Here is a 17553-nt window from a genome sequence, read left to right as displayed (position 1 = left end):
AGACTTTCAGCCTGTTATTTGTCTATTTGTAGAAATATTCTATAGAGTAGGTAGTGACTTTAAATTCTGGGAAAAGCACAGTGTTCATCACAAAGAAATCTCTAAGAAAAAGAAAACCTGTTATAAAAGAAAGCATATTGGGATGGAAATGCTATCAAATTTGGTTATGATGACTGTTGTACATCGATGAGTGTAATAAAATTCATTGAGTAATTAAAAAAATAAACTTAAAGCATAAAACAGCCACTCATTAAGCTTTATCTTGCTCACTGAGAGAGTATGCACAGCTGGAAAAGTGTGTGACTACAGTAAATGGGGTTCCTCTCTGGAGAGCTGGCACTGCCAAATTTCAACATCCTTTTCTTCCATGTCATGGGGGTTATATCTCAGGGGAAGGTTTACCTCCAGTTTTGTTTCTTGGCTTTGTTTTCTGCTTTTAATACCCCAAGCTTAAACTCCAAATAGGTACTCTTGCGACTGTACAGCAGCTTTTGTCTCACTTTTTCCCTATGAGGAAAGGACAGGTGGTGATATATTCCATTTTCTAATGATAAACACTGTTATTTAATTCGGGTGTGCTGAGTTAACACCTGACAAGCCCTCTGCGGAGTGCTGTCCTGGGAAAGCAAGACTTCTGAAGAATTACTTTAAAAAGCTTTTCTAGATCTACGCCAACATTTCATCCTCATGCCATCCCTGCTATTCTCTAGATCTTCTTCTCCCGGAATAATGACTACTATGACCTCGACCTCTGATTTCCATCCTCTGGATTCTTAGCACCACTTCTTTCTCTTCACCAGATCTTCTCCAGACTGACGGGACCAAGTCCTCTTTCTTGGCGAGGTGCTTTACTTGTGTATTATCCTCATAGATGGCTTGGTCTAAGCACACCCTGGCCTCAACAGCACTAACGAGTGAAACAGAGTAGTGGCTAACTTATCAAGGATCACGTGGCTAGCTAGCGAAAAGCCGGGGGGTAGAAATCAGCTTTCATTCCCAGTGCCATGATCTTAAGATGAATCGCAGCAGGGTACATCCTAGAATTGTTTCCAAAAATGGTGTTGCTTACATTACTCCTGTATCTTTTTCTGGACCTTTTGTAATGAGTGTTAGTAAGCCAAAGTTGGGGAGTAGAGTCCTTAGCTGTCAAAATTTCTCATGTACTTTATTAGCATCAGATAACTGCATACACAACTCCTATCTATGTATTTTCTTACAGATAAAACATGCTTTTTTCTTTGGCCTGTTTAAAGGATCCATGCAGAGCTGATTTTGCCAACAGGCGCTTTTTATCAATTTATTAGTTGAATATTATAACTTGATAGGGAGTCAGACATTTCCATCTAAGTTATAGAAGTCCAGTGTGAAAAAGCAAATTATAAAATTACTTATAAATTCAGTATTCTCACCCCATTCAGTAATCAAGGGAGATTAAGGTACAAAAAGTAAAATAAAAGTAAATCAAAAGACAGTACATAAGAAGATAATATCCATAATACTTTCTACGTTTCAAATTAGGAACTCCTAAAATTAATTTTCTCCCTCAGCAATTTCAAAGAGGTGGTTTGGCTTGGCTGTGAACAACACAGTCCTCTGCAGATGCTCCTCCACCAAGCACTAATCACCTTTAACTTATGCTTTGGAGTTCACCTGTTGTACAGAGGAATTTAAATGCTTCAGGAGAAAAGGGTATGAAATTTTTTTAATCGAAAGAAGACACAAAGAGAATAACAATCACTTCTGTTCGTATTCCCCAGAATGGATCAGTTAACACCATGGAATAGGTGCAGCCAGATTTTTTTTTTTTTTTTTAAGGAAAAGTAATTGTTTCTGTAAAATTAAACAGGTTCACCTTAAGCAATTTAAACAAAGCAAAAAATACAAAAATGAAAATTCAACATTAAATTTTAGCTAAAATTAATAGAGAAGGAAAGTACAGTGAATTCAAAGTGTTTCTTCAATATAAGAGAGGGAATCTCCTTCAAAACCGCCCCCTGTAAGTTTAAGAGACGACCAAAACCCACTAAGGTGTCAGTCTACGTCTCATGACACGTGTCACATGCATGTGGCACTGACTGCCTAGCCTGCTGGGATAGGAGGGCCTTTATACTTTATGCTTGCTTTCGTATTCCCTCCCTCCGCTTCAGATTTTTGTTAGCTATGTCATTTTTATACTGTCAAAGTTTAATAAAACAAAAACCACTCTAACCTGTAACCATTATTCTCATATGTGTTTAGCATTAGTTCTGCATTTAAACAGATTCCATATTCACCACCCGTCTTTGCAAAGAGTGCCTGCACTGCACAGTTCTTTATTTTGACTTGTTTTTTTTAAGCTGGATTTTACTATGAAGCAATTTTTTCAAAAAAGATTATGAAACTAGTATCCCAGCAATTTTGCACACTAGAAAGTGCAACTTTTTCTTCAACATATTGGAATGATGCCCTGTTAGCTTGTAATATTTTGGGGTCATCCAAACTCAGAATGTCGCAGACGAGCACTAGATGACCTTGCGTGAGGACGAAAATGTTCTCCATTTGCACTGCCTAAAACGGGAGCCAGCAGCTACCAGGCAGCATGAGGCCATTACCACACGAGGCTGGTGAGTGGCTATCAGATTAGAGAGCGTGGCACAGCCGGTGCTCTGCTGGTTTCGAGCACTGACTATGCTGTGGGAAATCCAGACGACAAGTTTTGGTCTCCCCACACAGCTTTGTAGGTAATTCGCTCTAAGTGTTGATGGAGCATTCTGTGTCAAATTTTCCTAGAACACAGGCTGTTCTTTTCATTTGCATATTTGAATCTTTGTTCATTTCAAGGAGCTCCTCTTGCTTATACTTTTGAATATGCCTTCTTCCCATTTGTTCTGGGGTAGCCATCACCCTTAGCGTCAGATCATCTGTCAGTCAGCTCTGCCCATTAGCTAACTAACCTCTGCTTTCACTGCAGTTATCTCAAGATTTTCTTCTATGACAATATCTCCTTTTCAGCACTGTCCACCAAAGAGACTGTTGTTCTGTGGTTTCTACAACGGTGTAGTGGGCTTCAATTTGTTTCCTTAGTGGTACAATCTTCCGTCTCATCCATGGTATTTTTTTTATTATCTTATCTTTTGATTTCTTAATTTTATTGAATTCATGTTTGAAAGGAAGACCCTGGCTACACAGTGGCTCTGTTTTTTCCTCTGAGATTTTGTTAAATATTTTGTATTACCTAGCTGAGGAGTACATGCCAAAATCTGGGTTTTAGGATTCAGATCATTTCCCAAATACAGAGTGCTATCCCAGGGTCTTCATTTTAACTAATATTCAGATGCTCACTTTCTTTTCTCTTTTTTTTTGGGGGGGGTGGTGGTCTTTTTAAGGCTGCATCCACGGCACGTGGAGGTTCACAGGCTACGGGTCTAATCGGAGTTGTTGCTGCCAGCCTACACCACAGCCACAGCAATGCCAGATCCGAGCTGTGTCTATGACCTACACCACAGCTCACAGCAGCACTGGATCCTTAACCCACTGAGCGAGGCCAGGGATGGAACCCACAACCCCATGGTTCCTATCGGATTCGTTTCTGCTGTGCCACGATGGGAACTCCCCAGATGTTCACTTTCTAATCTCTTCCACTGGGTTTTTCTTTCTAGAAGTTTCTATAACTTCTCAGTAAATAATATACTTGTTTTCCTTTTCTCCATATTTGGGATATGAATGAATCCTCTGGGGATTTTGCTGACTTACCTGTACAGCACGGTGACATAAGACAGGCAGAGAAAGTCAAGGTTAGAAGCCAAAACCTGCTACGCCTCTCTGCTTTAAAATAATTCATTTCTTCTCTTATTGCCTAGTGACCACTTTCCTCTTAGGCTGCTTTTAGTGGGAAAGTATTTGCCTTAAAGAAAAATTATTTAGGAAGTTTACACTTGTGGCATGGGTTTGATCCCCAGCTTGGGAACTTTCATATGCTGTGGGGTGCAGACAAAAAAAAAAAAAAATTATTTACTATTTTGTTAAGCTGTTGGGTAGGAAATTATGGGGTCAGTTTCAATCCACCTTTGGGGCAGTATTTAAACAGAGGAATCTCAACACCTGAGCCTTAGATAACAGTGCACATCAACTACACCTCAGAAAAAAGACTTAGAACCTACCTTGCTCTTCCAGCATCATAGTATTACACTCTCATTTACATGCCTGTTTCCTGCCTCCTAAGATTCACTCCACAGCTCTTTCTGGCCACTTGTTATGTGCCAGGTTCAAGGTATACAGCGGTAAATAAGACAAACAAGGTTCTAATATGTTACCTGTGGGTGGACATTAATTTTTAAAGTGAAGGTAATTTCAGACATTGTGAAGAGCTACAAATAATATCAAACATGATTATGAGACAGAGAGTAACAACATTAGAGGCCTATTTGACAAAGGTGGGCAGAGAACATCTCTATGAGTTGGTGTCTTTTTTTTCCCGGCCACACCTGTGGCATGTGGAAGTTCCCGGGCCAGACAGAACCCATACCACAGCAGTGACAACACTGGATCCTCAACCCACGTGGCCACCAGGGAGCTCCATGTTAGTGGCTTTTAAGCTGCGATATACATGATGAGAAGGAACCAGCCATAGGAGAATCAGGAACACAGTATCCCACATGTCAGCAAGACCAAGAGCAAAAGCCAATGAGAATGAATGAGCTCGGTTCGAGAGACAAAAAGCAAGCTGGTGTTGCCAGAGCATGATGGGAAGGGAGTGTGGTTTACGATGCAGTCAAAGAAGCAGGCAGGAACCAGACAACTGAGAGCCTTGAAGGCCAGAGGAGGGTGGCATTTTCGCTAAGCTGATCAAGTTGTCTTCAATGCTATTTTCCTATAATCATCTGGAAGTGCTAATTCTTATTTCCAATCTAGCAATGGTTACCTTAAAAGTTATTTAAATGTATGTACATTACAAAAATATATTGGTAATCATATAAATTCATATGGCATAAAAAATGTAGTGCCCCTTGCTCTTTTGCACCAAGCCCTTCACTGTCCCCAGAGAGAGCTCTGATAGGCGTCAGAGCAGGTGTTCCAATGTATTTAAATACATACATGCACATACATACTTCTTAACATACACAACACAGAATTATGACATACGTTCTGTCTATAATTTTTCTCATTATTAAGTCTGGCAAATCCTTCCTTATTCTTTCCTAAAGATATAGACTTTTCCAAATACGGATCCACTATGGTTTAACTATTCTCCTAACGATGAGCAGTTACCAATGCTTTTAAATAAAAATGTTAGATTTACGCATCCATCTTAAGGAGTTACAAGAACACCAACCAAATCTAAAACAGAAGGAAGGAAATAACAATAATAAAGAACGAAACGGGAAAAATGGTGGCTTACTGTTTAAACTGGCAATTGTTTACTAGCATCGGGCTGGCCAGTGGAGTGGTATTAGAAAACTGGCTGCTGCCTAGTATCCTGCTTTCTCCTTTCTTGAATGCTCGACATGTCTACATGCCACCCAATTCTGAACCGAAGCTTATCAGTAGCTATTAAACTTTCACACAGGAACTTTAGGATAGGAAATCAGTACTTCATATACTTAAACATTTTAAGCCTGACAAAGTAAAATTTAAAACACGGTTTACAAACAGACATCACACCCTTAAAGGAAATAACAGAAACAATTAGTAATCTCTCTATGCTCTCTTCATAGAGATTTCAAAATAAATCTAAGGTTGTGCATAGGATGTGGGTTTTTCACTGGGAGTAGTATTACAGAAGGTTTGTGGTATTAAAGGGTCATGACACAATGCAGGTTGCTTAGTCTCAAATGCAAGGGTAAAGCTTACATTAAAAAAAAGTATTTTAAATTACACCCACAAGTGAAAAATGTAACAAAAAGAGAGATTATGCTACATAAGGATATATACAAGCTCTCCCTCTCTCCTTTGAAAAAGTTATACTATTTTAGAGACCATTAAAAGCCATTGTCTTGACTGTTTTAAAAGTTAAATAATACTTTTTTTTCAAGGCTATATTATGAAACTATGTTCAACGGTCACAGAGGCAACCATATTAACTTGCCACAGCAGGGGCACGATTTCTCAGTCCTAATTTGATATTTTCAATTAAAGCAAAATACATTAAGCAAATTATAACTGCATATGAAATTACTATAGTAACAGAAAACACAATGATTTGAGTAAATCCGTGACAGTTGATAAGCAATCACCGTGATTAATCAACATAGCCTTACTGAAACATCAATAGCAACCACTAAGCTTTAGTAAGTTATTACTGATTTGTACTTTGCCCTAAGACAAATTAATCAGAATGGTAAATGTGGTAAATAGTAGCCCCTCCATGACTTCAAGTGACTCATTTGAAATATCTAAAAACAAATCATACTCATACCATGTACTATTGGTAAGTTTCTAAAACAGTTTCCTGTAACTTCAGGTCACAGACAAAAAGGTTTGGACATTCTTTACGTTTTAGTAACTAGAAAAAAAAAGTACATATAAATACTTTTAAGAAATAATAAGGTAAGATGAAAAGTATGGAAGAGAGAATTCAAAAATTTTTTCTTACTACAGAGACTGATTTAATTCCATTTCAGAAGAGAAATAAAACCACACATTTTAAAGTGATGTTTCTTATAAAACCAGCAAAATACACACATGAAAAATGCATTTGCACAAGGTCTAAAAGCTAGAAAATATTTCTTATAAATCAGTTTAATTTGAAATGGATTAACTTTGTGACCAATACTTAAAATTCTACATAATTCCAGGGATTCCTAAAATTCATGGAATTATATACACTATTTTTAGTAACAACTTTTCTCAGTTTTAGATTTATAGAAAAACTGAGAGGAGTTCCATAAACTCCCTTGCACTGTTTCTCCTATTATTTTATTTTTGTCTTTTTAGGGCCACACCCATGGCATATGGAGGTTCCCAGGCAAGGGGTCTAATCAGAGCTGTAGCTGCCAGCCTACACCACAGCCACAGCAACACCAGATCTGAGCTGCATCTGCAACCTACACCATAGCTAGCGGCAATGCCAGATCCTTAACCCACTGAGGGAGGCCAGGGATCAAACCCGCAACCTCATGGTTCCTAGTTGGATTAGTTTCTGCTGTGCCACAGGGAAACTTCTGTTTCTCCTATTATTAATATCCACGTGGTTAGGATTAGTGAACTAATATCTATACATTGTTACTAACTATGCAAGTTTCTTTTTTTTTAAACCTAATGCCCTTTTTCTGTTCTAGGATCCCATGCAGGATACTACGTTACATTTAGCTGTCATACCTTCTTAGGTTCCTCATGGCTGTGCTACTTTCTCAGACGTCACATGTTTTTCATGATCCTGATAGCTTTGGGGAGTATTACTGGTCAGGTATTTTGTCAGATGCTCCACTATCACGATTTGTCTGCTACTTTTCTCATGGTAAGACTGTGCTTACGGGTTACTGGGGGAACGCAGAGGTGAAGTGCCACTTCATCACATCCAACCAAGGGTACATACTACCAGTGCGATTTACAACGCTGACGCTGACTTGGATCTGGGAGAGGGTCCTCTGTGGTAAAGTTACTCTTCTCCTCGCCCTTCCCACACGATACCCTTTGGAAGGAAGTCACTGTGCACAGCCTACACGTAGGGAATAGAAATTTATACTTCCCTCCTGAAGGCAGAGTATCCACAAAGATTATCTGGAATTCTTTCACAGAGAGATGATCTCTTCTCCCTCATTTGCTAATTTATTCAATCACTATTTATATCAGTATGCATCCGTGGGTATTTACTTTATACCTTTTGTAACCCACTACTATGTTAAATATTTTTTCCTACCTTAAACATGGTTCTGTCTTTGGCCATTTGGAGCTTTTTTGCAGTTGGCTTCTCTGGGGCCCTTTAACATAATCCTGTTGGTGTAGAGTTTTATGTTGGAGCACCTGCCCACCTTCTGACACTGCAAGATGCCCCAGGGTCATCTTGCATCTTTGCTGTTGAACTCCTGGAGTCAGCTATTTCTCTGAGGAGCCTTGGTTTCTTTACTGGGAGAATGGGGTATCAGAAACCAAGATCTGTATGCCAGATGCACATAAACCAATTCTTAACAACACTGGTGGCTTGGTGCGTTAGAGTCTAACCTTTCTTCATTAATTCTTTAGATGCTATTATGAGTTGATCTTGGGTATCTGAACTATATCCTGCATTCTTACATACAGCAATATCGTAAAAACCTCTAGATACTTAATCCCTTTGTGTTTACCTGCATAATAAAGTTGGAGATCTGCAAATCTTCTCTGAGCACTCAGTAAAATAAAAATTTTAACAGGATTTATAATACCTAATGACTTGATAGCAAGCTGAGTAAAACATTCTATATACCTAACTTCCTTTGATGAATTAGTATTAAGACTAGATAAGATTACAGAATATTTTTCTAATTTAAAAATGCTTAAAAATTTGAGAAAGTCATTAAAGAAAAATGAAAAATTTTTTAATATTTAAATAAGTTGCTTAAAACACAAACCATGGTACTTAAAGAGAGGGAAAAGGCCTTCAAAAAGAAATTTGTTAGTCAAGAGTTGGCATATAAACCACCTGTTGTGAAACTATTAACAAATTAGCTCAGGAAATTAGAAAGCACAAACTGATCACAAAACCTTATGACAGACTCCGTCATTTAGTAATTCATTGTAATTTTACATTATTAAAAAAATATTTTTAAGTTAAATGGCAAAGATTTTATCACTTCCTCTCCATCTCTGTCAAAACTGCACACTGATCTGGGCACACTGATTTAAACCCAACTCCCTCATTTTATGTCAGAACAGAATTCTGAGTGGGAGTTTTTGAAGCCGAGAGTGGTTGGGGTATTGCCCATCTGAGACATCCCTAGAGGTTATCTGTTGGGCAAACTGAAGAAAGTGGGTAAATGTTACTAGGTACCAGGAAAAGAACAAAAAGTTGGATTTGAGTAGAACTAAAGTGTTTTAAATATAAAACTTTCCATTATTTATAACAAAGCAGCATTAATCTAAGAGATGTGCTCAGCCTACAGAAGCTTTTAACGTGGTTATGGCATTAATATGTTCATCTTTATAAAAATCAAAACACAAATACAATTCCAGATTAAATCTCAGAAGGCTTGGTTCAATTTCCATCTATTTTCCTCAACTAATTAAGCAACAATTAACTTTCTTGTGTTTTGTTCCACCACTTGCAAAGTGGAGAGAGTTCCATTTAGCATTAGTGTAAAAATAAAGGCCTTAACTCATAAGTAAAATCTGGATCAAGAGAATATAGTACAAGTTCCACTAATAGGAGGAAGAAACAATTTTTTACCATTTCCTCCCATCTAAATACTACGAATTCCTACAAGCAGTTTTTTTTTTCCTGAATCAAGTTCGAATGAATCTTTCTAATAGGTTAAATGTCATCTAACTGATCACTCTCATGCTCAAAACCCTCCATGACTCTCCATCTTACTCAGAGGAAGAAGGGCCAAAACGCAGCCGGGGGTGCTATGGAACCTGCCCTGTTTTACTTCTCACACTTCCTTTTACTTCCTCTCTTACTCCGCAGGGACTCAGACACGACCCTGGCTTTGGCTCTTTGTCCTTACCACTCCCTTGGCAGGGTATCCTTACCACAAATCTGCACACCTCACCTGCTGCAAATATTTGTTTAAAAATGCCCCTGTAATGAGCCTTTCCTGACCACATTATTTAAAATAGCGGTGGTTCCCTGCCCTCACTGCTCCAAGGGCCCCTTTCTTATTTTCTCTAATGTATTCATCATCTAAATTACACACTACAGGATTCATTTATTTTGTTCATCCTACTTCTCCCTCTACCATTAAGCTTGGTGAGAAAAGGGACTTTGGGTGTGTTTTATTCACTAATTCTTATAAAGTGTTTGGAACAGTGACTAGCACATAATAGGTACTCCATAAATATTTGTTGAATTGAACCCAATACCCCGTTTATAGTAATTAATAATTTAATCTGTCCTCCGTTGGGCTTTTAGATGAGGATGATTAAAATACTGTGAGATGGTATCAGAGAGGTCTATAACAGAGTGGGTTAGAGGAGCACAGACGCAAAGAAACTGGCTGGACTGGCATCATTTGGAAAGGTGGATCACAAGCATGTCAAACTTAGGCTAGTCTTTGCAATGCTAAGCAAGGTCAAAGGAGGAGAGAAGACAAGCAAAGAGTGAATCTCAATGACCAATCTGAAGAGTTCTTAACTAGTTTATAGTGGTGCAAATACAAGTATAGGCTGGGAAGAGCAGGAAATGAAGCTGGATGGGCATGTGAGAAGCAGGGCGGGAAGGGTCTTAGGACAAGTGGAATTGCAACTTTCTCTTGAAAGCCATGGGAAGCTTCTCAAAGATTTAAGTGAAGAACAGGGGACCAGTGGTAACAAAGTTATAGAAGGCAGTTGATCTGCCAAGAAAATCCATATAACTACCAAGACAGTACTTGTAATACTAAAGAAAAAAATTCCATTTTGATCCTGGAAAGAATTTAAGTTACAGAGTGGGTTCTCAAACATACAACAAAATCTCATTTTATTTGGCTTTTTTTTTTTTGAGGGCTGTACCTGCGGCATATGGAGGTTCCCAGGCTAGGGGTCGAATTGGAGCTGTAGCTGCCGGCCTACGCCACAGCCACAGCAACGCGGGATCCGAGCCGCGTCTTCGACCTACACACCACAGCTCCCGGTAGCGCTGGATCCTTAACCCACTGAGCGAGGTCAGGGATCGAACCTGCAACCTCATGGTTCCTAGTCGGATTCGCTAACCACTGAGCCACGATGGGAACTCCCAAAATCTCATTTTAAAATCATCTTTATGCTTCAGTTTTCTTCACGATAAAACGGGGATATTAATAACAACTGTCATACGACTGTTGTAAAGACAGTCGTAAATAAATGAATGCACGTAAATGGCTAACAACACTGCCTGGCATGTTTTAAGTATTTGATGACGGGCTAGCTATGAATACTTTAAAGAATTAAAGTTACAGATAGTGAGGTAAAACATGGTAAGTAGGTAAAAATAAAAAGCTAAACATGGCTTACCATGGATGGCTACAAACTCACTCAAGTATACATTTCAGGAAAAACAAACTCTTAATTTGAAGCTGTATCTAATTCTTGGAAAGTGATAAATTCATTATCTTGGGTGGGTAAAAGCTATCTTAAAGGGAACTCAAAAGACCTTCTGCACTTTCCAGTGTGGCTGCAATTTTTGGAAGCCCTTGCAATGCTGAGAGTGATCTTTTATATAAGGCCATTGACGAGCTGATTTTCTGGAAACTAGTTAGGGAAGAGAGAACACTTGATATATGCTATCTCATTTAATCCCAACTCTATAGACGATAACTTCAGGATCTTCAGTTTTGAATGAGTAAATTCAAAATCAGGTTAAATAACTTGTCAGAGACAAGACTGCTAATAAGTGGTTTGTCTTCAAAATCTATACTCTCAAACAATCCAAAATCACTAGTATTATAAGAAAACAGTTATGACCACAGAGTTATTTAGGATTCTAAAATCCACTTGTTCCCAATAACAATTAAATTTACTGATCCTTTTTATTCTGATCAGGGTATATCATATTTATTTTTGCAGGCTACTTAACAGAAATTCCATTAGCCTGAGACATTCAGTTAACTTATAGAGTATATGTGCAGACAGCAAGAAAAAATAGTGCCCTAATGACAAAAAAAAAAAAAAAATTCAAATTGATGCACAGGTAAATACAGTGATAGTCTCTGAATTTAAAAATTTCAATATGTGGAGTTCCCATTGTGGCTCTGCAGGTTAAGAATCCAACTAGGATCCACGAGGATGTGGGTTCAATCCCCGGCCTTGCTCAGTGGGTTAAGGATCCAGCGTTGCCGGGAGCTGTGGTGCAGGTTGCAGATGTGGCTTGGCTTGGATCCTGCATTGCTGTGGCTGTGGTATAGGCCAGCAGCTGTAGCTCCAATTAGACTCCTAGCCTGGGAACGTCCATATGTCACAGGTGCGGCCCTAAAAAGACAAAAAATAAAATAAAAAATAAAAAAAATAAAAATTTCAATACTCAAATTACACACAACAAAAGTCACTTATTGTAGAAGCAGCAAATGAGTGAATTATTATATTAACTTCCTTAAATAAATATTTGGTTATATATCAAGTATCATACATCAACACTGAGGAATACAGCAACTGAATAAAATGGGCAAAATTCCTCTTACGGAGCTTCTATTCTTGTGCAGACGACAAACATGTATAATTTTTGGCAAGAAATACTCGCTTTGAAGAAATACAAAGCAGCATAAGAGTATAGTGATTAGGATATGAACATTATTTTAGATAGAAATTTGGCCAAAGGAGCATAAGAAACAACAGACTTGAATGGTGACATGATATAGTATTTAGAATTCATAATGATAATTCTGACCTGTTAAAAAATGTCAAAATGGTATAAATGATATTTTAAAACATACATAATGGCCCTTTAGAGTTCAACCCCTTAATTCCATAGCAGAGTGATCTGCTCCAAACAAGCACAGATGTACAGCAGACGGTGACTAAAATCCATCAACAAGTGTCATTCTGTTTGAGAAGGAAACCTCAGCAATAACCTTTACAAATAATTCAGGAAAATGGCCAAACTTGAAAGCTACTACACTTAAGGTTAAATTCACAGTGAGACACTAACATAAAACAGCTCCTCCAGGAGTTCCCGTGGTGGCGCAGTGGAGGCGAATCCAACTAGGAGCCATGGGGTCGTGGGTTCGATTCCTGGCCTCACTCAGTGGGTTGGGGATCCGGCATTGCCATGAGCTGTGGTGTGGGTCGCAGATGCGGCTCAGATCACATTGCTGTTGACTGTGGTGTAGGCTGGTGGCTTCAGCTCTGATTAAACCCCTAGACTGGGAACCTCCATGTGCCGTGATTGCGGCCCTAAAAAAGACAAAAGACAAAAGACAAAAAAAAAAAAAAAAAAAAAAAAAAGCCCCAGTTCCTCCAAAGATGGGGAAAAGGCATTATTATAAAGAATATTAAGTATATTACAAATGCAGTCATCTCAGAATAACATGGTGGCGGGGGGGTATGAATTTTACCAGACCTGAGAGTTTCAAGTTGACTAAAGGATCTTTGCAAATAAATTTAACACTCTTCAACCTCATACGTAAATCTTAGCTACAGTATGCATGAAAACGAGTCTTTCTTTTTTTAAACTGAAGTATATTTATTTACTATGTTGTGCCAATTTCTGCTGTACAGCAGTGACTCAGTCATAAATATATATATATATTTTTAAATATTATTTTCGATCCTGGTCTATCCCAGAGATTGGATATAGTTCTCTGTGCAAAACCCAGCATCAGATCTCGATGCTGATCTTCTCTGTACTGTTCCAGTTTCAGTAAACGTGCTGCCGAAGCAAGCACCAAAAAAAAAAAGTATTTCTTCATCTAATGTATTTCCTCATCTAAACGAGACATTTACAGAAGTACAATTTTCATAAACATTTTAACAAGCAGGCTTTAATGATATCAGTAACCAATTAGATAATCATATGATTCATTGAATGAAGGGTTTGAAAGAATTTGCTTTGTGGGAAAACTCTGCATTCACAGTAGAGCGACAGTAATTGGAAGAGCTGGTCTGGAGAGATCTGAAGTGCAGAATACTTGACCAAGTTGAGTTCTCCCCCTGGTGGAACTTGAACATGATCAAAGATCCCTTCCACGACTAAAACTAACTGACAATGTACCACTCTTCTAACTGAAAAAGGACTTTCAGGTTTTAACAAGAGATCTATTTACGGGCATTAACCTGCATATACCAGATAAATGGATGAATAAAGGCTGAATCATTAAGACGTTTACGGAAAACACACGTACCAAACGTATTAAGAGCAAGCCGGCCAAGGGGAACTCCGTAAGCGGAAACCTCCAAAAGCAGAGAACTAAAGGATAGAGAACGACGGCAATTTCTGAAGGTTTAAATGCACGCAGAATGGTAAGGATTTTAAAAGAATTTAAAAAATGTGTAAAGAGTGTGTGTGTGTAGGGGGCAGGAGGGTGGATGGGGTGATTATGGTTAAGAGGCTAGAAATGCAGGTTTGGAAAATAAAGAAAAGAAGCATTTTGTGCTGAAGAGTTTTTATGTGATTTGGGAGGTAAAAGGCGGACAATAAAGGTTTTCCCGTTTTAGAAAGAGACCTCTGCGGGCTCTGTGGAAGAGTTTAGGCTGGAGAAAAAGAAGCTGGACGAGAAGTTGTGACGTCCAGTTGGGGATGGGGTCAGATGAATTAACGGAGAGGAATGAGGGAACGAAAAGGCTATGAAAGTTTTTTTAGTTTCTGAAGGAAATGAATAAAATCACCTTTTATTTCCTCACAACTTTAATCTTTAGAAGACATTGAAGAGCCGGACAAAGTACTCTAATCTGTACGAATTATCTGAAGGCAAATCTACACGAGGAGGTAAGCAGGCGAAAGGCTGGGAGGAATGTTCACCACTGCGAGCACTCGGTGAAAATAACGTGGCGTTCTCGAGCAAAGCTGAAAGTTCGCAGACTCAGCCTTGCTAAGTACGGCGGCACATGAGAAAAGCACAAGCGAAGTCCCCGCTAAGCTGAACAATTTGATAGAGAGGATATCACTGAACAAGATTTGCGATACCAAAGAAGAAGAACATTCGGGATGGAATAGAAACGCATTTGATTTTAAACGTGTTGAATCTGAAGTGCTTCTACAACCTCAGGAGGAGCTGTCTACTGCCCATTAAAAATACCGGCCTACTGATCGAAAGACACAAAAAAATTCAAAACAACAGCAACAGGAGTTCCCGTCGTGGCTCAGTGGTTAACAAATCCGACTAGGAACCATGAGGTTGCGGGTTTGATCCCTGGCCTTGCTCAGTGGGTCAAGGATCCGGCGTTGCCATGAGCTGTGGTGTAGGTTGCAGACACGGCTCAGATCCTGCGTTGCTCTGGCTCTGGCATAGGCCGGCGGCTACAGCTTCGATTCAACCCCTAGCCTGGGAACCTCCATATGCTGCGGGAGCAGCCCAAGAAATGGCAAAAAGACCAGAAAAAAAAAAAAAAAGGACAAAAAAAAAAAAAAAAACAACAGCAACAAAAGACAAGTCACAAAATGAGGGTATCAGCGACTGCACAGCTGGGAGACAAGAACCCGGAGAAGGACGTGAGACCTCACGGCATATGAAAGCATGATTTAAACAGCTGATTACAAATATATTCTGCAATTCATTCTTGTCTTAAGTTTTTCTGAATCTGTGCTACTTTCTGGGGAATATCATCAACAGAACATAAAGGACACCATTCTACAAACTTATACAAATCCTGTGTTGTGATGACTTTGGACCAGATCAAAAGAGGAGGCTGTGGAGGTCCCTGGTGGCCTGGCGGTTAAGGATTTGGTGTTGTCACTGAATGCTGTGGCCAGGGGCTCAGGTTTGATCGCTGGCCTGAGAATTTGCACATGCCATGGGTGTGGCAAAAAAAAAAAAAAAAAAAAAAAAGATGAAGCTATAATATGTAACTGAATTTTGAATTGAAATTTAAGGACAAAAGGCTATAATATGTAACTGAATTTTGAATTGAAATTTAAGGACAAAAGGCTATAATATGTAACTGAATTTTGAATTGAAATTTAAGGACAAAAAGCTATTCTAAATGTTGCAGTCAAAACTGTATGATGGCTTGGAATAGACTATAAAAAAACTTTGAAAAATATTAGATTTTAAATATAATACCTTGCCCATATTAGGAACTTACTACTTTATATTATACAAGTAGAACATAATAAATGACAAAACACATTTTCAAAGCTCTGAATTTTCTTTTGAAAACAGCTTTGACAATATAGAAATATGATAAACTGTCATTCAAAAAAAGGATTTGGAGCACAGGCAACAAAAGCAAAAACAGGTTAGCAGGACTACAAAAATAAGAACTCTTAGGCATCAAAAGACAAAAACAAAGCAAAAAGGCAGCCAACAAAATGAGAGGAAATATCTGCAAAAATTCCTGCTTATGTATCTGACAAGGGATTGAGACTGAGAATACACAAGAAATTTCTATAACTCAACAATGACTCAATTAAAAACTAGGCAGAGTATTTGAACTTCCATTTCCCTAAAGAAGACATACACATGGCAAATAAGCACATGAAAAGATGCTCAACATTACTAAGCATCAGGGGAGTTCCTGCAGTGGTGCAAGGGGGTCTGTGGCGTCTCTGAAGCACTCCGATTCGGGTTAGATCTCCGACCAGGCACACTGGGTTAACGACTTCGTGTTGCGGCAGCTGCAGAATAGGCTGCAACTGCAACTCTGATCTGATCCCACAGGGCAGCCAAAACCCCCAAACAACACCCCCCGCCAAAACAAAAAACCCCAGACAGTTAACAAATCTTGGTGAAGACGGGGAAAACCTGGACCCCTGGGCATTGCTGGTGAGAGTGTAAAATGGTGAAGTGCTGTGGAAAACAGTATAGCGATTTTTCCAAATAACTGAACAGAGAATTACCACATGATTCAGCAATTCTGCTTCTGGGTATATACCTCCCAAAAAGGAAGGCTATTTGTACACTCATTCACAATAGCATTATTCCCAATAGCCAGGTGCAATCAACGAATGACTGGATAAACAAAACGTAGTATGTACATACTATGGAATATTACTCAGCCTTAAAAAGGAGGAAATTCTGAAGCATATCACAACATGAGTGAACCGTGATGACATTACGCTTAGTGAAATAAGACGGGCACAGAAAGACAGATATCCTATGATTTTACTTTTATGAGGGTCTTAGGAAGTCAAATGCAGAGACAGAAAGTAGCTTTTAGGAGTTGGGGAAAGAAGGGAATGGATAGCTGTTTAATGGGCACAGAGTTTGAGTTCTGCCAGATCAAAGAGTTCTGGAAACTGGCTGCACAACAATGAGAATGTACTTAATGTCACAGGCTGTACACTTAAAAATTGTAAATTTTATGTTATTTGTATTTTAGCACAAAAAAAAAAAAATCGACCTGGAAATGAGTAAGTGTTGAAAATAGAATCACAGTCATCATGGTGAGAACACAAGTCAACATTCAGGTGCAGAAGGAAGGGAAACAACTGCATCATTTGTACATGTGCTTGGTTATTTTCACGTGGTACCTGGATTTCAAGCTCAGCAATGTGCTGCTGCAGTTCGGCCACAGCAGCGATGCTATCTGCTTCCCGGAGCCTCACAGCCATCACTTCTTCCTTATTCTAGGGTGGTAAACAAACCAAACCAAACATAAACCATACAGTAAACCAAACCATTAATAAAACATAAACACTGTAACATGCCTCACATTTAGCAAATAACAGAGACCCCAGATTACCTGAGAGAAAAAAATGCCATTATATCTTGAACTCAGTATGAAATGAATATACAGAATAACATTCCATCTTTAAAATCACTCATATATAAACACTGTTCAAAATTTTTAAAAGCTAATTAAAATTATTAAAATTACTGGTAACTGTGTTTT

General features: G+C 38.7%; 1 protein-coding gene across 14 annotated transcripts in view; it reads right to left on the bottom strand.

Annotated features, from left to right (window-relative positions):
• The window catches only part of EVI5 (ecotropic viral integration site 5), a 232808-nt gene that overhangs the window by 43557 nt on the left and 171698 nt on the right, over positions 1-17553 (bottom strand). For all 14 annotated transcript variants that reach the window (XM_021090208.1, XM_021090210.1, XM_021090214.1 and 11 more), the window contains one exon: positions 17192-17287. In XM_021090208.1, the coding sequence (XP_020945867.1) occupies positions 17192-17287 (96 nt within the window). The remainder of the gene's footprint in view (positions 1-17191; positions 17288-17553) is intronic.

This window comes from Sus scrofa, chromosome 4 (genome assembly GCF_000003025.6).
Source record: "Sus scrofa isolate TJ Tabasco breed Duroc chromosome 4, Sscrofa11.1, whole genome shotgun sequence".
Classification (NCBI taxonomy): domain Eukaryota; kingdom Metazoa; phylum Chordata; class Mammalia; order Artiodactyla; family Suidae; genus Sus; species Sus scrofa.
This window is presented reverse-complemented; position numbering and strand designations above follow the sequence as displayed.